The sequence below is a fragment of the Phyllostomus discolor genome, chromosome 12, assembly GCF_004126475.2.
Source record: "Phyllostomus discolor isolate MPI-MPIP mPhyDis1 chromosome 12, mPhyDis1.pri.v3, whole genome shotgun sequence".
Taxonomy (NCBI): Eukaryota; Metazoa; Chordata; class Mammalia; order Chiroptera; family Phyllostomidae; genus Phyllostomus; species Phyllostomus discolor.
The window spans coordinates 64,243,568-64,263,733 of NC_040914.2; the positions used below are offsets into that span (position 1 = coordinate 64,243,568).

The 20,166-nt window shown below is 37.8% G+C and overlaps 1 protein-coding gene across 4 annotated transcripts in view; it reads left to right on the top strand.

Annotated features, from left to right (window-relative positions):
* The window catches only part of AP1G1 (adaptor related protein complex 1 subunit gamma 1), a 74,319-nt gene that overhangs the window by 49,931 nt on the left and 4,222 nt on the right, over positions 1-20,166 (top strand). For all 4 annotated transcript variants that reach the window (XM_028501807.2, XM_028501809.2, XM_028501806.2 and 1 more), the window contains 10 exons: positions 43-97; positions 4,781-4,903; positions 5,089-5,178; positions 5,818-5,945; positions 7,324-7,428; positions 9,890-10,031; positions 10,214-10,340; positions 15,401-15,508; positions 15,625-15,785; positions 18,712-18,810. In XM_028501807.2, coding sequence (XP_028357608.1) covers positions 43-97; positions 4,781-4,903; positions 5,089-5,178; positions 5,818-5,945; positions 7,324-7,428; positions 9,890-10,031; positions 10,214-10,340; positions 15,401-15,508; positions 15,625-15,785; positions 18,712-18,810 — 1,138 coding nt within the window. The remainder of the gene's footprint in view (positions 1-42; positions 98-4,780; positions 4,904-5,088; positions 5,179-5,817; positions 5,946-7,323; positions 7,429-9,889; positions 10,032-10,213; positions 10,341-15,400; positions 15,509-15,624; positions 15,786-18,711; positions 18,811-20,166) is intronic.

The window sequence follows — 20,166 nt, forward strand, 5'->3', positions numbered from 1 at the left end:
GTATAATTTACAGGTTCCAGTTTCTCACCTTTATTTTCTTAGGTATGCACCTTCCAAACGATGGCATATAGACACAATTATGCGTGTTCTGACAACGGTAAGTAGCTTTAAAAAAAATGTTCATCTTTAAGATTTTGTTTATTTTTAGAGAGGGGGGAAGGGGGAGAAAAAAGAGAGAAACATCGATGTGTGGCAGACACATTGATTGGTTGCCTCTCGCACACCCCTAGCTAGGGACGTGGCCCACAACCCAGCCATGTGCCCTGACCAGGAATCGAACGGGCAACTTTTTGGTTTGCAGGCCGGCACTGAATACGTTGAGCCACACCAACCAGGGCATGTAAGTAGCTTTTTAAAGTCAAGATATGCTACGTGCTGGATGTGCTGATTGAGGCAGACCAAACCTTTGTTCTCATGAAGCTTATGTTCTTCTAGTGGGGGAGATAGGAAATTTGTGAGGAGGTGTGTACTGTACTCTCAGGGAAGAATGCTATGAGAAAACAGTACAGCAGCATGAGGGACTAAGATGATGGCAGGGAGGATGGGATATGGGGCAATATACCAAGTATTGTAGGTGGAGTAGTCAGGGAAGGTCACTCAGAGGAGCTAACACTGGAGTAGAGAATTTATGGAAACTAACTGTGCAAGATTTGGAAAAAGAGTGTACTAATCTGCCCTAACTGGTGTGGCTTAGTTGGTTGGGCATCCATATGCATAGCGAAAGGCCATTGGTTTGATTCCTGGTCAGGGCACAGGCTTGGTTTGTAGATTCAGTCCCCGATTGCGGCACATGCGAGGGGTGGCCAATACGATGTTCCTCTCCCTCTCTTTCTCCCTCCCTTCCCCTTTCTCTAAAAGATAAAGAAATAACAAATATATATATTTTAACAAGTATACTAATATAAGAGAGTAGCAGGTGTCTCAAGGACCTTAGGTAGCAACAAGTGTGGCCTGCTTGGAGAGCAGTAAGGCAAGTGAAGGCAGAGCATGCTGTCACTGACGCAGGGACTAGATTCCATGGGGCCTCACAGGAGTTTGGGATTTAGTTTGAATGTGTTAGGAAGTCACTGGAAGGTTCTGAATGACTACATTTATTCTGGACTTAAAATTACAGTTTTGTAAGGTATTTTTTTCCTTTGGTAATCTTCCAGAGTTTTGGAGTATTTCTGTTTATCATTCAATTAACAGACAGGGATTAGAGATTGAAGACTACAAATGAAAGTGTAGTGGTGTATAAAGAAACTATAACTATGCCTAATTACGTTATTAGCTGTAGGTACCATAAAGGAAAACATGAACAAATTTGACCACATTAAAATTTAAAATCCATGTTGCAAAAGGGAGAAATTTACAAAGTTAAAAGGCAAATGAAGCCCTGGCTGGGTAGCTTAGTTGGTTAGAGCATCATTCCTGATATACTAAAGTTGCGGTTTCGATCCCTAGTCAGGGCACATACAAGAATCAACCAGTGAATACCTCATATTTCTCTCCCGTTCCCTCTCCCTCTAAAATCAGTCAATAAGTAAAAAAAACAAAAACAAAAAACAAATGACAACTAGAGGAAAACCATTGTAAAATATAATAGCATATTAATATTTTAATTTTATAAACAATTTACAATTAATAAGAAAAATCAAACACTGTAATGGAAAAATTGGCATTTGAACAAGCAGTTCACAGAAAAAGAAGGAAATGGCTAGTTAACAATGAAAAATAACCTTATTAGTAAAGAAATAGTAAGTAAAGTAAAAGCGAGGTATCACTTTTCACTTACACTTTTTAATCGAATTTCTAGTATTAGCTAGAAAACAGAGAAACAGGCCGTACTGTTCACTTTAAGTGGGTGTAAAATGTTACCATCTTTCCAGAGTACAGGGTGGGTAGCTTGTAGCAAAAGTCTCAGTTGGTATCTTTTAGTTCATCAATTCAAGTTTTAGGACTTTATCTTGGAAAAATAAAAGGACAAATGTACAAAACGTATATGCAATGGGCATTAAGTAAATTATGAAATATCTGTGGGAGAACATACCATTAAAATGATGAGATATATATGTTATATAGTATATAGATGTATGCACCCAGACACATAATTGTTGCTGTGGATTTGTCTTTGACAAACTAGTTTTCTAGTTTACCCACAATGAATTAATTTTGTTGAAGATTAACAGCTACTAAATGTACTTACTAAATGGGGAAATAGTATTTTAACAAAAGGTATGAATCAGGACACATTATTTTCAAGCTCAAAAGAAAGGAAGAATTAGAGCTTCTGAAGAAATGTTTATCAAAATTCAAAACTATTGTTAAAAATGCTCCTACTTTTCATTTTTCCTGTTGACCCATATTTTATTACAATCATACGATTTTTTTTTTTAGCTTGTTGATGTGCAGGATTACAGTAATTGATTTTTGATTGTTAAACCACCTTTCCATCCCTGGAATGAATCCCACATGGGTTATATGCTGTATAATTCTTTTTATATATTGTTGTTTGTTTTGTTAATGTTTTAAAGGATTTTTGCATTTATGTTCATGAGAGATAACTGATATTTTTTTTTAAAGATTTTATTTATTTATTTTTAGAGAGGGAAGGGAGGGAGAGAGAGAGAGAGAGAGAGATATCAATGTGCGGTTTCTGGGGGTTATAACCTGCAACCCAGGAATGTACCCTGGCTGGGAATCGAACCTGGGACACTTTGGTTCCCAGCCCATGCTCAATCCACTGAGCTACGCCAGCCAGGGATAACTGATATTTTTAATAATTTTCCCAATGTTTTCTTTGACCCATGTGTTTTTTAGTATAGTAGTGTGTTGTTTAATCTCCAACTATTTTGGGATTTCTCAGCTGTCTTTGTGTTACTGCTTTCTAATTTAATTCCATATGATTTCTGTTCTTTTAAACTTAAGATGTTTTTTATGGCTCAGAACGTGGTCTGTCTTGGAGAATGTTCCATCTGAGCTTGAGAAGGAGGTGTGTTCTGCTGTTGCTAGATGAAGTAGTGTATAAATGTCAGTTAGATCCTGTTGATTCTTTTATTTCAAACACTGTGCTCTTCTTCCATTAGAATGTAAATTTCTAAGTTAGACCACAAATTACCTGCTTTTTAGCTTCTCACCTTTTCTTTTAATCATCTCCCCAAACTACTCCCTCTGTCTTTGTTTCTTAACAGTAGCGGGTATCTTAAAACACTTGAGACTTTTTAAAATTTCCCTTTTTTCTTTGCAAAGTACACGTCATTAGGCCTAGTTTCAATCTTTTCTATTTTTTTTATTTTTAAAGATTTTATTTATTAATCTTTAGAAAGATGGGAATGGAGGGAGAAAGATAGGTAGAGAAGCATGGATAGGTTGCCTCTCGCACTCCCCCAACAGGAAAACCAGCCTGCAGCCCAGGTATGTGCCCTGGCCAGGAATTGAACTAGTGACCTTCCGTTCACAGGCCAGTGCTTGATCTACTGACCCACACCAGCCAGGGCTCAGTCTTGTCAATCATGTCTCTTTCCAGTAATGGGAGATTGACCAAGATGGGTTGATATTAGGCCCAGGTTTCACCGGATGTTCTGTGCAGCCTGGCTGTCATAATGCTCATGTGTTAAGTAGCTTTACTTTGCTCCATGGTTGCAAATAGTATCTCAGACTTCACTGGTCCAGGGGATGTTTGTTAAAAAGGCCAACTAATAAAAAGGGTGGATAATAAAATACAGAATATTTCCTATTCCTGGGACTAATGGTTGACTTTAAAAGTTACTCTTTATTTATTTCATATACCCTCTTTGAGATGTTAATATACACCTCACCACCTTCCAGAGTAACATGACTACTGTAGCTAGACCATAGGATTTGTATTTTTTAAATCTTCATTCAAGGATATGCTTACTGGTTTTAGAGAGGAAGGGGAGAGGGCGAGTGGGGGTAGGGGTGGGCATCGGTGTGAGAGAATAACACCGATCAGTGGCTTTAGTATACGACGTGACGCTCCAACCAGCTGAGCCAGTACGCAGCCAGCACTAAACCATATGATTTTAACGTTGGTGTTGGGGGCTGTGGAAAGGGAGAGTTTGTTGTAACTCTCTTCCTAGTGAATGTATTTCTTAAATTTTTGAAATCTTATACATGGGTGGGCAAAAGTAGGTTTACATTTGTGAGTACACAAAGAGAATTTATTGTATTTATTTATTATTGCATCTATTTGTATTATTTGTCTTAATTGTTGTTATTTGTATTCTTATGATTGGTTTGTCACGTAATGATGGCTGGTAATTTACCTAATTTTGCTTGCCCCTATACCTTACCTGTTTTGTGTAGAAAAGGTCTTTCTTGAAAAAAAATTTTTAAAAGATTTTATTTATTTACTTTTGTAAGGGAAGGGAGGGAGGGAGGGAAACATCAGTGTGTGGTTGACTTTCATGGCAACCCCCATTGGGGCACTGGCTCACAACCCAGGCATGTACCCTAGACTGGAATCGGGACTCTTTGGTTCACAGGCTGGCACTCCATCTACTGAGCCACACCAACTGGGGTGGTCTTTCTTGAAATTTTAAGTCTTTATATTTTCTTCTGGACATTTATTTTTTTTTTTAATATAAAATTTAAAAACTTAGAATATTCATTTAAATAAATAAGACTTTGAATTTTGAGTTGCTTACAAACCTGAAAGTTAAAATCAACTTTATCTTTGAGGGTGTTCTTTAGTAGTCTCCTTTTAACTACAGCGATGATAGCCAGCATTTGTTACCATTACTGTGTGTTTCTAGGGGTAACTATCTGCATTTCCTTTTAGGCAGGAAGCTATGTTCGTGATGATGCTGTCCCTAACTTGATCCAGTTAATAACCAATAGTGTAGAGATGCATGCCTATACTGTCCAGCGCTTATACAAAGCAATTCTTGGTGATTATTCTCAGGTAAGTACTTCATTTGCTCTTTTTTTTCCTATTTTGGGGAGAAATTACACTTTATTTCCATGTGTATTCTTATTACTAACACTCTATATGTGCCTGAAATATGATCTTCATGATTAGATGACCTATGATTTGCAACTCTTTGTAAGAGTTGAAATCCTTGATAAACAGTGACTTTCTTTTGACAGCAACCTTTGGTACAAGTAGCTGCGTGGTGTATAGGTGAATATGGAGATCTTCTCATATCTGGCCAGTGTGAAGAGGAAGAGCCTATTCAGGTACCCCTTGTTACTCTTGGTTAAGATGGGAAAAAATAGTGTTTTTGTTTATAAGAGGGTGGTGGTTAAGAGGAGTTGAGGTTGATTCCTTCAAAAACTTTTTAAAAAGTAATACCAGAATTATATTTGGAAACCTGCCAGTTTCTGAGGTGGAACTTACTGAGCCATTGTGAGACTTGAAAAACCACCTTAAGATCCATTCTCCACCTTGTCAGGCTAAAGCATATTGTTTCTCTTGCTCTGTGGCTGATTTAAATAGGAGGAAATGAAACATACAGCCATGTTTTTGTTTGCTCATTAAAGGACTGGCTTTAGGAGAACTTGTGGCAACAGTACTTGAACTCTGTAACTTTTTCTCCTTTACTTTTGCCTCTTGAAATGAAATGTGCCTCTCAGCCCCTAAATGGGTATTTTCCACTTAAAAAAAAAAAACCAAAACCTACCTTCTACCTACTTCTGGTTGATGGAACAGCTTGGGCAGTTATCCTGGCAAAGCACAAATTGTGTTAGAAGCTTCGGTAATGATGGTTGGATTGGTTTTATGGTGGCATCCTATGTCTTGATATCAGATTTAGATGATCACTTTTATGATGAACTGTACATTCTCTCTCTCTCTCTCTTTTTTTTTTTTGTCCTTAGGTAACAGAAGATGAAGTGTTGGATATTTTAGAAAGTGTCCTAATCTCTAATATGTCCACCTCTGTGACACGAGGTTATGCCCTCACTGCCATTATGAAGCTTTCTACTCGATTCACCTGTACTGTAAAGTGAGTATGGGAAAAAAAAGGGTGAACAGGTTGTTTTGTAATTTTTAAAAACTTTTTATTATAGAAAAGTTCGTGCAGGGGCAAAAGTAGAGAGAATAGTAAAATGAATTGTATATACCTGTTGACAATAACAACCATCATTTTGTGGATAATCCTTATTTCATCTATACTTTCTTTTCTCTCATTGCCTCACTGTAGTTTATTTTGAGTATAAAAAATATGTTTTTAAAATCAGATTTCTAAGCTCTTTTTCTTTTTTCAAAGTTGAGACATTATTTGCCTATATAAGGGCTCTTGTTTTATATATATATTTATTTAGTTATTTTTATTCTCACCTGAGGACATGCTTATTGGTTTGAGAGAGAGAAAGGGAAGGAGAAAGAGAGGGAGAGAAACATCAACCTGAGAGAGAAACACTGATCAGTTGCCTCTCTTACATAACTGGGGACCAAACCTATAAGCTAGGGAAATGCCATGACTAGGATTTGAACCTGCAGCCTTTTGGTTTCTGAGAAAACACTCCAGCCAACTGAGCCACACCAGCCAGGGCTATTATAATATTTTGAGATGTCTGGATGAAAAGAAAATCATGAGGATCATGCTGTTTAAATCTTTGAATTCTGCCGTTTACTATTTTGAATAAAAGTCAGTTTTTGGATCAGGTTTTCAGCCAGTCATATAAAGGCGAACTTAGACTTTCTGCTTTACTTTTTGTGTAAGGTCTTGTGAAAAATTATGTTGTTTTACTCTTTGAATTGTGAATTAGAAGAATTTGGTATTAGATAATGACTCTTTTTTTTAAGATTTTATTTATTTTTAGAGAGGGAAGGGAGGGAGGAAGAGAGAGAGAGAGAAACATCAATGTGCGGTTGCTGGGGGTCATGGCTTGCAACCCAGGCATGTACCCTGACTGGGAGTCGAACCTGTGACACTTTGGTTCGCAGCCCGCGCTCAATCCACTGAGCTACGCCAGTCAGGGCAGATAATGACTCTTTTTTGATAAAACTCTGATGCTGTGCCCCTTCTGTTGAAAAAAGCGTTTACTTTAAAGTTATTAAGAGGGTGAGCAGTATAAGTTTCTTCTTTCATAGCAAATAAATAATTGATACCTTTTCCTAGCAATTTTAGGGCATGGGGTATTTAATAGACAAAATTTAGTATTACAATTACAATAAGTATAATGGTGGATAATGGTGTTGAGCTTTATAAAGTTGGATGAAAATAAAGGAAAGGTGTTTTGTTTTTGAAAGATTATGTAAATTAAGAAAAGGTGAGTATTTAAAAGTTGTAATCAGAAAACTCTGGTTTAAACATTAATTCTGTCTGTTTGTTTATTAACTTTCTTTTGGGTATTTGAATTTGTGATTGTACCCCAAAGCCGAATAAAGAAAGTGGTTTCCATCTACGGAAGCAGCATTGATGTGGAACTCCAGCAGAGGGCAGTAGAATATAATGCACTTTTTAAGAAATACGACCATATGAGGTAAGTGAAAGAAAGGAAGTGATGCATGTGCTTCTTACTTTCCTGAACAAATTGTCATTATAATCCATAAAGGAGACTCATTCCTGATGCTTTATTAACTGGACCTCACAACCCTATTTAGTCCTAGTGGCTTGACTGCTTCTGCTTTGTTCATCTGCTCTGTCTAGCCTGTAGAAAAACTGTTAATTGGTCTTTAATTCCCCTTCTGCCTTTTCTTTTGGTATGGAAAGTTAGCTTCATTTTCCATTTTATTAACTTTAAGAAGTGAGAGTTGTATTTTCTCTAGAGAATCTTGTTCAGATAACATTACTCTTAACATTTTGGTACATGTCATCCTTCTTACCCCTCCACTATGCAGTATCTTTTTAACTGGAACCTGTTACTATCTACTGATTTACCTTTCTTTCATTCTAATTTCTGTACCACTAAGAAATCTGAATCTCTTGGTATTTGGGTGGACAGTTTGTCCATTTAAGGTTTCTTGCCTACTCTTTTTTTTTTTTTTTTAAGAATATTTTATTGATTATGCTATTACAGTTTTCCCAGTTTCTCCCCCTTTATTCCCCTCTGCCCTGCACCCCCCCCAACCCTCCCACATTCTCCCCCCTTAGTCCATGTCCATGGGTTGTACATATAAGTTCTTTGAATTCTCTGTTTCTTATACCATTTTGACCTCTCCCTGTCTATTTTATGCCTACCAATTATGCTTCTTTTCCCTGTACCTTCCCCCCCCAGTCCTCCCCTCCCCCTCCTCACTGAAAACCTTCCATGTGATCTTCATTTCTCTGATTCTGTTCCTGTTCTAGTTGTTTGCTTAATTTTTGTTGTTCTTTTTCTTTAGGTTTGTTTGTTGATAGCTGTGAATTTGTTGTCATTTTACTGTTCATAGTTTTGGATCTTCTTCAATTTCTTAGATAAGTCTTTTTAACATTTCATATAATAAGGGCTTGGTGATGATGAACTCCTTTAACTTGACCTTATCTGGGAAGCACTTTATCTGCCCTTCCATTCTGAATGATAGCTTTACTGGATAGAGTAACCTTGGATGTAAGTCCTTGCCTTTCATGACTTCAAATACTTCTTTCCAGCCCCTTCTTGCCTGCATAGTTGCTTTTGAGAAGTCAGCCAATAGTCTGATAGGCACTCCTTTGTAGGTAATGCTTTCCTTTCCTCTTGCTGCTTTTAAGATTCTCTCTTTATCTTTAATCTTGGGTAACTTGATGATGTGCCTTAGTATGTTCCTCTTTGGGTCTGACTTCTTTGGGACTCTCTGAGTTTCCTGGACTTCCTAGAAGTCTGTTTCCTTCACCAGATTGGGGAAGTTTTCCTTCATTATTTGTTTCAATAAGTTTTCAATTTCTTGCTGTTATTCTTCTCCTTCTGGCACCCCTATAATCCAGATATTGGAATGTTTAAAGTTGCCCCAGAGGTTTCTAAGCTTCTCTTCATTTTTCTGAATTATTGTTTCTTCATTCTATCCTGGTTGGGTGTTTATTTCTTCCTTCTGTTTCAAATCATTGCTTTGAGTCCTGGTTTTGGTCCTGTCACTTTTGGTTCCCTGAGTATTTTGCTTTATTTCACTTTGAGTATCTTTCATTGTTCTTTCATTTTTTGGCCAGGCTCAATCAGATCTGTGAGCATTTTGATGAACAGGGCTTTAAACTCTCCATCAGATAGGTTGGCTATCTCCTCATCACTTAGCTCTCTTTCTGAAGTTTTGCTCTGTTCTTTCATTTTGGCCCTATTTCTTTGTCTAGGGGCACCTGTTAAGTTGTAAGGGGGCGGGGCCTTAGGTATTCATCAGGGCAAGGCAACCGTCCTTGCTGTACTGCAGTGCTGCCTTTGGGGGAGGGGCCACAGAGGGAACAGTGCAGCTTACCTGCCTTGTTCTTGCCCCATTTTCCAGTGAACTCTCTCATCCGCTGGGAGACTGGGAGTTTCTCCCACTGCTGGTAACCATCATCATAGTCCACGGTCCGCTCAGTTTCCTATTCAGCCAGCCCTGCCTTCACAGTCCACTGCCTTGCCCATGGTTCTGTCAGTCAGCCCTGCCTGCTTGCTCTGCCACTGGTTCTCTTCGTCCGCCCATCTTACTGGTCTGGTTGGTTTTGTTGACTATTTCTTTAATTCCTTAGTTGTTGGAGTTCCATGCCATTTGATTTTCTGGCACTTCTGGTTGTTTATTGCTTTTAGATCGGTTGTTATCCTCCTTTTGGTTGTGCGAGGAAGCAAAGGGTTTCTACCTGTACCTCCATCTTGGCCAGAACTCTACAGCTGTTTCTTGCCTACTCTTAATGCAGCCAGCAATTTAGGTCATGTATTCTTATAACCCACCTTCTATTTTAGTGTATGGGGAGGGGAGGTGGCTTTTCATGTTAACTTCAGTATAGTTACAGTGATTGTTTTGGGTAGGGAATTGAGGTTAACTGTCTGGAATTTAACCACTTCAGATTTTTTACAGGTCTGCCCTGCTTGAGAGAATGCCTGTTATGGAAAAAGTGACCACAAATGGCCCTACTGAGATTGTGCAGACAAATGGAGAGACAGAGCCAGCTCCACTAGAGACTAAACCACCACCTTCTGGGCCACAGCCTACCAGCCAGGTAGCTTTCCATTAGTTTATCTGGGGATATTACTAATAACCCATCTTTTAGCTGATTCCCTTCAGTGTTCCTAGATTGATTGAGGATTCTCTTCCTTCTTTTTGTTAAGTGTTTAAAGAGCTTTGCATTAGATATAGATTTGGTAAATAACTACTAAATCGAGATATTATTTTCTTGTATAGGCCAATGATTTGTTGGATTTGTTGGGAGGAAATGACATAACACCTGTTATTCCAACTGCACCTACAAGCAAACCAGCTTCTGCTGGTGGAGAACTTCTTGATTTGCTGGGAGACATCAACCTTACAGGTGAGGCCAGAGTAGAATTATTTAATGCTGAGATAGGGGATAAAGGCCTTGGGGGAAAACTACATTTAACAGATTTTTCTAGCACATCAATCAATTGAAGATGGCGAGGCTAAGTCAAAAACAAGACTAGAATCTTCACATCATGTGGGACATAAACCGCCTTGCCTCTAGAGCTGTGATTTTCAGCTAGTGTGCCCCCAGAATTTTTACAACATGCAATACCTGACTATTTCATCAGGGGTCCTGACCTCTTTTCCCTTAGATTGTCAAATAAAAAAATGACAACAGCCAACACAGCAATAGCCATCCATTGGGAATAAATCAAAATCATACCTATTTTTTTTTGTCAGATCGGCAAAATATATTTTTTGGTATGCTGCAGAATTTTAGTAATTAGTTCATGTGTGTCAGAAGATGAAATAGATTGAAAATCTCTGTTCTAGAGAATAGGATTCCTTAAAGTCCAATTTTTAATTTGGGGAGAATAAATTACTTGTAGTATTTTGAAAATTTCAGGCTGCAAAAAGTATATATCCCAAGTCATCTTAGCTTTACTGGTACTTAGTATCCAAGACATCGCATTTTCTCTCTTTCTCTTTTTTTTCATTTATCCTCACCTGAGGACATGCTTACTGATTTTAGAGTGTGGGGAAGGGAAGGAAAGAGAGAGGGAGAAAAACATCGATGTGAAAAAACATCAATTGGTTGCCTCTTGTATGTGCCCTGACTGGGACCATACCCACAGCCTAGGCATGTGCCCTGACCAGGAACAAACCAGCAACGTTTAGCATTGCGGAACACGGGCCAGGGCCCCAAGACATCACTTTTTCTAGATTTCTTTCTACTCATGGTTAGATTTTAAGAGTTATGGCCATTGTGGAGAGATGTTAACTATTGTTTTCCTCGGTCCCTCCCTCCCACTCTCTTCCCCTTTTCCCCTATTATTGAAGCAATGAAAAGAAAAAATCATCCATGATTAATAATATTCAAATATAACTTTCATTTGGGAATATTTTTTCTCATCTTTGTTTTAGTAGTAGATGTTTGTAATTGAAGTGTTTCAGTGATATTATGAGCCCCTAAGTCTAAGACAATTACTGTAGTATATAATGTTTGTCTTAAGTGACTTCTTTAAAAGTGTAAGAGTTATATTTAGCATACATGACCTCAAGTAAAAAACAACAATAGAGTAAGGATATTGGATGGTCATCTAGATTGGCTATCGAAGGCTAGATTATTTTTTTCTAACACAACAGCCTGCCAGAGCTTACAGTGTATATGTATCTTAACAAAATTTCAAACTGTTACTTCCTATGTACTTTTGAGTCATTGACAAATAGTCAATTTTAAATCCTCAGATGCCCAATCTATACTGGGTATAAGGAAAGGTGAAAACAATCTGGGAGTGTAAACATATAGTGTAGAGGTGGTATGTTTTGTTACACATTAATGTTTCCATGTTAGTACATAGTCTTTACAATTATAATTTTTTTAAAAGATTTTATTTTTAGAGAGAGGGGAAGGGAAGGAGAAAGAGAGGGAACGTTACATCAATGTGTGGTTGCCTCTTGCGCACTCCCAACTGGGGACCCAGTCCTGCAACCCAGGCATGTGTGGGAATCGAACTGGTGACCCCTTGGTTCATAGGCCAGCACCCAGTCCACTGAACCACACCAGCCAGGGTTACAATTATAAATTTAAATGGTTGTCTAATATTTCATCAAGAAGTGTACCCTAATATATTGAATTCCTTACTCTTGTTTGTTTTCCAGATTTTTCTTCAGCAAACATTACATTAATTTGTTCTTGTTTTGGTTTACTTTCTTTAACTAAGTTTGTTGGTCTTTCTGAATCTTTTTAAAATAAGGATGATAAATACTTAACCTTACAGGGTATTTGTGAGGAATGATGACTTCTTATTCAGTGCATGCATCACTTTCAGTAGTCACTTGGTAAATGTTATTTACCTTATCCTCAATGTATATTGCCACCAGTTTCACTGTACAAAAATACTATATCATTTTTTAAAAGCCCTAAGCAGTTGAAAAATTGGTCCTGTTATTTTGTTACTTTTAGGTTTTCCAGTTCATGGGCCAGTGCTTAATCCACTGAGCCACACAAGCCAGGGCTAATTGCAAGTTTTTCAGTGGCAGGGAATATTTCATAAATATCCACGTTTGCATTATATGTGAATTTCATTTTTCCACATTCCTTTTGTATCCTTAACTCATTTATCATGAAGTCTTAATGTTTTGATTTTGTTCTTTCTTTCTTATTTTCCCAGTGTTACATGAAAAAGCAAAATGATGAAGAGTTAAAAAGCCTAGACTTTTTACTTATTCATAATGTTTTACTCACATTTCCCTATTTCTGAGTTCCAGGTTTTTTGTTTTGTTTTTTTTTTTAAGATTTTATTTATTTATTTTTAGAGAGAAGGAAAGGGAGGGAGAAAGAGAGGGAGAGAAACATCATTGTGTGGTTACCTCTTACATGGCCCCCACTGGACCTGGCCCACAACCCAGGCACGTGCCCCACCCCGGAATTGAACTGCGGCCCTCTGGTTCGCAGCCTGCGATCAACCCACTGAGCAACACCAGCCAGGGTTGAGTTCCAGATTCTTTAAGCCATCATTCCAGTTATATCCTAATATACAGTAATGTTAATCCATGGAAATAAATAAGTAAATTTAGTGTGTGCTTTTTAGTGGAATTGGCACAGTAAGTTTCTGTTGTTTCCCAAAGCTACCTATTGTACATGAGGAGGAGAAAAAAAACTAAAATTTAAGGGACTTAGGTATTCCTGTTACCTTTGTATCTAGAGTAGCTTCTCATTTTCCATGGGGACACATTTCTAAATTTGTTTGGAAAATGGGAACTGTGGGACAATTACTAGATTAGATTTACGTGAACTAGGAGAACTGTTTGACTACTTCTTTGTACACTTTGTTGGCAGTCCGCTCGACTGCATGTTCTGCAGTGTCTCATTTGTTTTTAGCTTCTTGTGCTTTGCTTAGTCATCTGTATTTCTACCTTCCTTGCTAATTTTTAGTATTATTTTTCTCTTAGTGTACTAGAGTATTTTTTTAAAAAAGATATTTCCCCCTTCATTTTCTTTTATTCTGTTGATGCTTTTTAAAATGCTAAATTTCAGTTAATTTCATAAGTAATTGAAATCTGTTTAAATATAAAATGCATTCTTTTTATTTTGTTCAATTTTCTTATGCCTCATAGAATTCCGATTTCTGTCAGTTCATGACAGAACTTGCCCTCAATTGCTAATCCTTATTGTTCTTATTTGGAAGGATCAATAAAATGATAATTTGGTAATTTCTTCCCCCCATTTCATATCAGCAATCCAGGTTGTGTGTGTGTGTGTTAAATTTTCATTATGCATTGTTTAACACCTATAAAATTCAGTGAATGCTTTGATCTACTTAGCTTGTAAAAGAAAATGTTACTATGAGAGTTGGCATTCCCTTTGTACTTCCCCCTCAGCTCCTTCCCTCTTTATTCCGGAGAGAACTGCTGTCTGCCCCAAAGGAGTGTTCAGTTTTGGTGTTCACCATTTCTGTGTGCATCTTAATAATAGTGTTTATATTGTTTTGGCAGTTTTTACCTTTTTAGAAATGACATCCAACTGAATGTGTCCTTTTGCACCCTGCTTTTTTGCCAAACACTGTTTTTGTGAGAATAATCTATGAATAATTCATGTTGAGTGTACGGTTGACCCTTGAACAACATGGATTTGAGCTGCATCGGTCCACTTATAAGGGGATTTTTTTTTTTCTTCATTTGACCCATGCAGTTTAATTGACTCTCTCAGTTCAAACCTGAGTTGTTCAAAGGTCAAATCCTTTGTTGGGAATTCTCATTTGTGGATCTGTCATTACACAGAGATTTTTCAACTGTATGGAAGGTTGTCGCGCCTAACCCCCTGTATTATTCAAGGGTCAGCTATATTTCTAGTGCATTCACATTTTTACTGTTGTGTTTGTATAGGGTTTAATTTCTTTTAAAAAATATTTTATTTCTTTTTAGAGAGGGGAAGGGAGAGAGAAAGAGGGAGAGAAACATCAGTGTGTGGGTTGCCTTTTGCGTGCCCCCTATTAGGGACCTGGCCTGCAACCCAGGCATGTGCCCTGACTGGGAGTCAAACCTGTGACTGACTCTTCGGTTGGCAGACGGGCAGTCAATCCACTAAGCCACACCAGCCAGGGCTATATAGTGTTTAATTTCATCAGTGTACCACCATTTACTTATCTTATTGCTAGTACTTCACAGTTAGAAACTATCTTGCTATGAATACTTCTTGTACATGTTTCTCAAGGTACATATGTAAGAAGTAATCAAAAGCATTCAGGAGGAAGGCACTGCTTCTCACTTGGGGGAGATTTCGCCCACCAGGGCTCAGCAGATATTTTTGGTTGTCACAACTGGAGGATGCTACTGTCATTTAATGGGTGAAAGCCAGGGGTGCTGATAAATACCCTACAATGCTCAAGATAGCTCCCCCACAACAAAGAATCACCTAGCTTAAAATTTCATTAGCTTTGACGTTGAGGAACTTGAGTCTAGGGATATATTTATGTTGAACTTTACTGTTGCTAAATTGTCTCTGGTTTGGTTGTGCCAGTTTATATCAGTAAGAGAGAGGTTAAAAAGTCCTCTTGCTACATAGTCTTACTAGTATCTGGTATTGTCAGATGTTGAAATTTTTATGACTGTACTGGATGTGAAGTATATCTCCATGTGGGTTTACATCCCATTTCCCTGATTACTAGTAGAGATTGAGCGTCTTTTCCCATAAGATGCCCTTTTCATTCAGGTTCCCACTTCTGGGAATGGTTTATTATATGTTACTGCTTTTAAATTGTTTTTTTCCTTATTGACTTGTAAGAAGATAGTTATAGTTCTGAAAACTCATCCATTTGTTATTTCGAAGCAAGCATTTTTATCCTGCCTGTGCCCTTAACTTGGGATCATAATATTTTTCTCCTTGTTTTCTTGGTGAATTTTGTCATACTGGGTAATAGTGACTCAATGTTGGACTCTTTCCTTTAGGTGCTCCAGCTGCTGCTCCTGCCCCTGCCTCAGTCCCACAGATATCCCAGCCCCCCTTCTTGTTGGATGGGCTTTCATCACAGCCTCTTTTCAATGACATCGCTACAGGTATGATAACTGATGTTAACATTGAAGCAGTAAGAAATAGTTATTGAAGAAAGTAAGTAATGATTTTGTAAGTATCAGGTGTCTACAGTTAGACTAATCTTCATGTATTTTCCCAGGCATCCCCTCCATCACAGCATACAGTAAGAATGGCTTGAAAATAGAATTCACTTTTGAACGGTCACACACCAACCCCAGCGTCACAGTGATAACGATACAGGCCTCCAACAGCACGGAGCTCGACATGACGGACTTTGTTTTCCAGGCTGCAGTGCCAAAGGTGCTCCAGGGTCTTCTTTGCCTTTTTGGTTTTTGAATAAAGATTGAGTGGCTTTAAAAAAATGCATTTGCTAAGGGAGGTATTTTAATGTTTAGGGATTAAATTAGATTGGCAGATTTAGCCCAAGCTAATGATAAAGTAACTGTTATGGTTCATTGAAGCAAGTCATTTTAATTATTTTTAATGACATAAATATTCTTGGGTTTTTTTGGTCATAAATAGTCTTAAAGTTAGTTATGTATTATAGGATAAAGAGAGGTCATTCTAATAGTACTGAGAACAGAGTTCTGTAAGGTGGTTTGTTAATGGTCAGGGTGTTGAGGATAGGTTGGGGTAATACAGTGATAAAGGCCTAAAAAACACAAATTCTAACATGGAACTGAAGTTAATTAAGATGAGGGACTTTATTTGGTATTCTCTTGTAGAGAATTAAAAGTTCTCATCTCTTGATATCAAAGTGAGCGAAACATTCCTCCTTCATTATTATCCAGTTTATTGTTGATATAGTGACTGCATGTTTTGTAATTGAAGTTATATTTCTACCAAATCTGTGTGAAGAGTGTTTATGTTCATCTTTGAATAATGCAGTATTTTTCCTTTTTTTATTTACATTTGACATTCAGTATTATATTAGTTTCAGGTGTACAGCATAGTGGTTAGACATATAATTTATGAAGTGATCCTCCAGATTAATCTGGCATCATGTATAGCTGTTATGATATTATTGACTATATTCCCTGTGCTATACTTTACATCTCCATGACTGTTTGGTAACTTCCAGTTTATACTTAGAAAAGTTTTGAACAAAGAAAAATTTACAATGAGGAGTAGGTAGAATTTTTCTATAAAAGACAAAATAGTGTTTTAGGCTGTGTGGACGCCTAAAACACTATTTAGGCAGTAGTTGCATCTACTCCGTTCTGCTATTACAGTGCAGAAACAGCTGCAGACAGTGTGTAAGTGAAGGAGTGTGGCTATGTTCCAATAAAACATTACTTATAAAAACAGGTGTCTGTTCATTCTTGGCTCCGGGCCATAGTTTGCCTGTCCCTAGTGTAGACTAAGCTAATCTAATTTTTGCAGTGACATATGAAGTATGACGTTCAGACCACATGTGTTTTTTGAAATTTAAGTTCTTTTATTTGTGGTTACTGCTGATTTTGTAGTCTCCTTTACTTTAATTTTTTGGAGCCAGAATAACATAGATGTTTCAGAAGCAGTAAAGTGGTTTCAGTACTAGTTGTGTGACATTAAGCAAGTTAACTTTATCTCCATGCCTCAGTTTCTTTATTTGCAAAGAGGGGTGGTGAAGGATATCTACTTCAGGAGGAATAGGTGAGGTTTATGTACCAGGTACTGTTTTAGGCACTTTTCGTGTGTCCAGTGCTCAGTAAAGGTTAGCCTGCTGCAGCTTAGGGATTTGTATTTGTTACTTCAGACTGCCGTCCTAGCAGCACATCATCTCTGCCCTTACAGCGCGGCCTCATTCTTGGTGCTGTACTGTGCAGTGCCTGTTTACATAACATGATGTATCGTGAACTTCAAAATGTCATCTTAACATAGATTCTATGATTAGTTACTATTTTTACGTTTTATTATCTCTGAAATTGAGGTACGTTTTAAAATTGATAACCTTGTCACAGTTTAATCAGCAGCCTGCTTTCTTTCTCAGTGGTATATAAAATAATGGTGTGAATTATAATTGATGGCATCTTACATTTAATTAAATAAATGTAAATAAATGAATAATATTTTAGCTTACATAATTTATCTTGACAATAGAATTATGAATAAGACCCAAAATAATAAACCTGTGCATTGAGATTAAATCTCTACTCTTAATCATTTTTAGCTTCAGGGAAGACGAGGTAGACTTCCTCCCCCCTTTCTTTCTTTTCCCTCCGCAGCCCTTCTCCCTCTCTCTCTCTCCCTCCCTCCCTCCCTCTCTCTGTCTCTCTCTGTCTCTGTCTCTCTCTCTCTGCCTCTCTGCTTTTTTTCCTCTCCTCTCTTCTCTCTCCTTCTCTTTCCCTCTCTCTACTCTCTCCTTAATATTTTAGAAGACTGAACTTTCAGGGAAGATTTTTTAAAATCCTAGTATGTAGAAGAGGTGCGTCCATACATACTATATCGTGCCAGTGATCTAGTTTACCTCTGTTGCTTATAGTACTTCCATCTCTGTTCCCCATAAGTAAACAAAGCCTGCCAGCATGCAACAGATTATGGCTTTTGGTTTTTGCAAGTCTTTTGCTGTATAAGCTATTCTGCATGTAATTTTTCTGTTAGGAACTTGTGCCTCCAGTGGAGAGATCCATTAAGAAACTGGCTCTTCCAGCCTTTCCTTGACCTCTGTCATGTAGGAGTAGGCCTTGACACAGTCCAGATCACAGTCCAGATTGTGCATGCTTCAGACAGCAAAAGTTCTAGTCTCTGTATCCCAGCCTGTAGTGACTGGTATGCTGGTTTGTTATTTTTCACAAAGCTTTTCTTTTCATTTCTTTTTAGCTTTTTTTAGCCATAGGCACCTGTTTGTGCGTGCGCGCGCACACACGTGTGTGTGTGTGTGTGTGTGTGTGTGTGTGTTTCCTGCATAGTTGATCAGTTACTGTTAAATGAACTTGCCAGACCCAGAACAGGTCACCTTTTGAAAACTCATAGGATAAAGTTCTTTCTGCCAGGAAGGTAAGAGACACTCATTGCTAGTTTTCATGGTCAAAGACCTAGCAACGGGGTTTTATAAATACTATGAAGTGATAGTCCACCCACATACTACAAATTGTTGGTGTCTGGAAAACAAATAGAAAGTAGTAGTAGTGGGTAAATCTGTTACATGAACCATCATCTGAGCATTGGAGGTTTTCTTTGTTGCTGTCTGTGACATTGTATTGAGTGTATAGTCTTTCTGAAGAGTGCCCTTTGTTCCCCGCAGACATTCCAGCTGCAGCTCCTGTCTCCTAGCAGCAGCGTTGTCCCAGCATTTAACACGGGGACCATCACACAAGTCATTAAAGTTCTGAACCCACAGAAGGTGAGTACCACATTTGAAGACAGTATCTGAGGAAGGTGTAAGCATATTTCTTGAGATAAAATTCTGCTTTGTTTCTCTGGAGTTTTTGACTCATAGTCATAAGAAATCTGTGAAAATGTCTGGTCTAACCTAGTTCTTTCGTAGATAATAAACAGAGCCCAAACACGTTTAACTGAATGGCATCTTATTAAAATGCATCTTTAAAAAAAAATCTCTATTTAGAGGATTACAGGTCTAGTTTTTGCAAGGGGCGCAAAGGAAGAAAGTTAGCTATTCTTATCTTGACACAAGATGCAGTCTAGGGTAAGAGTGTTTGCTCAACCTAATATACCTTTTGTGTAATTGTTAAGGTTGCATAGCAAAAGTGGAGATGTTTTACTGAAGCAGCCAACTGAAAAAATAGCTTTAGAGACAAAATCAAGCAACATTTTTATTAATATCGTTCCAAAGAAGTAAATTGACTCCACTTAATACTAATCAATTGACCAGTTTTCAGTTTTTGGAAATGATTCAGAGAATTTCTTCAACCTGAAAGATTTCTAGTATTGCCTTATAAATACCGGTATGATTTCTTTTTTTAATTGAATTTACTGGGGTTACATTGGTTAATGAACTTAATAGGTTTCAGGTGTACAACTCTGTAATATATCCTCTATATATAGTATTGTGTGTTTACCACCGCAAGTCCTGTCTCTTTCTGTCACCATTTATCCCGTAATACCAGTATGATTTCATCCTCCTGTAACACTTGTCTTTTCTCTGCCATTCGCTGTATTTTAAGTACTTAGCTATAGTCCAATTACAAATCCCTTTGACAATCTGATACACAGAGTAAATTTTTTCTTAGTGCACTGATACTGAAATCTGCCACATAGGGTGAAAAGTACTTAAAAATTGAGTTCTGCTGCTGTTACCTGTAAGTCAGCTTTTTTCTTCTTCTTTATGCCTTGGGTATGAAACAGGTTTATGTTTTCATTTTTTGTAGGTTTTGCAGACAAAGCAACAGTATATCTGAACGTAGAGCATAAACTGAGTTTATGTTTACCTCACTTTTCTAGAAACTTAGATACAAGGGTTGAATCTTCCTGAAAGCACTCAGCCAGTGTTACCATGCAAGTGCTCCCGACTGGTTCTGGTCTGTTAATGCAGGTCTAGGACTGGAGCCAGCGATGTGTTCTGGAGATGCGTTTTCTCTGCCTGGCTGCATGACGTTGGCTCTGTGGCTGATGGCTAGAGTGCTAGGAGGTTTTTGTTGTTGTTTGCCTGTGTGTCATTTTTAAGAGACAACTTTGCTTTAAAATAATTTGTTTTCTAAGCTTAAAGGTGTATTTGTGGACTGGAAGGATTCTAGAGACT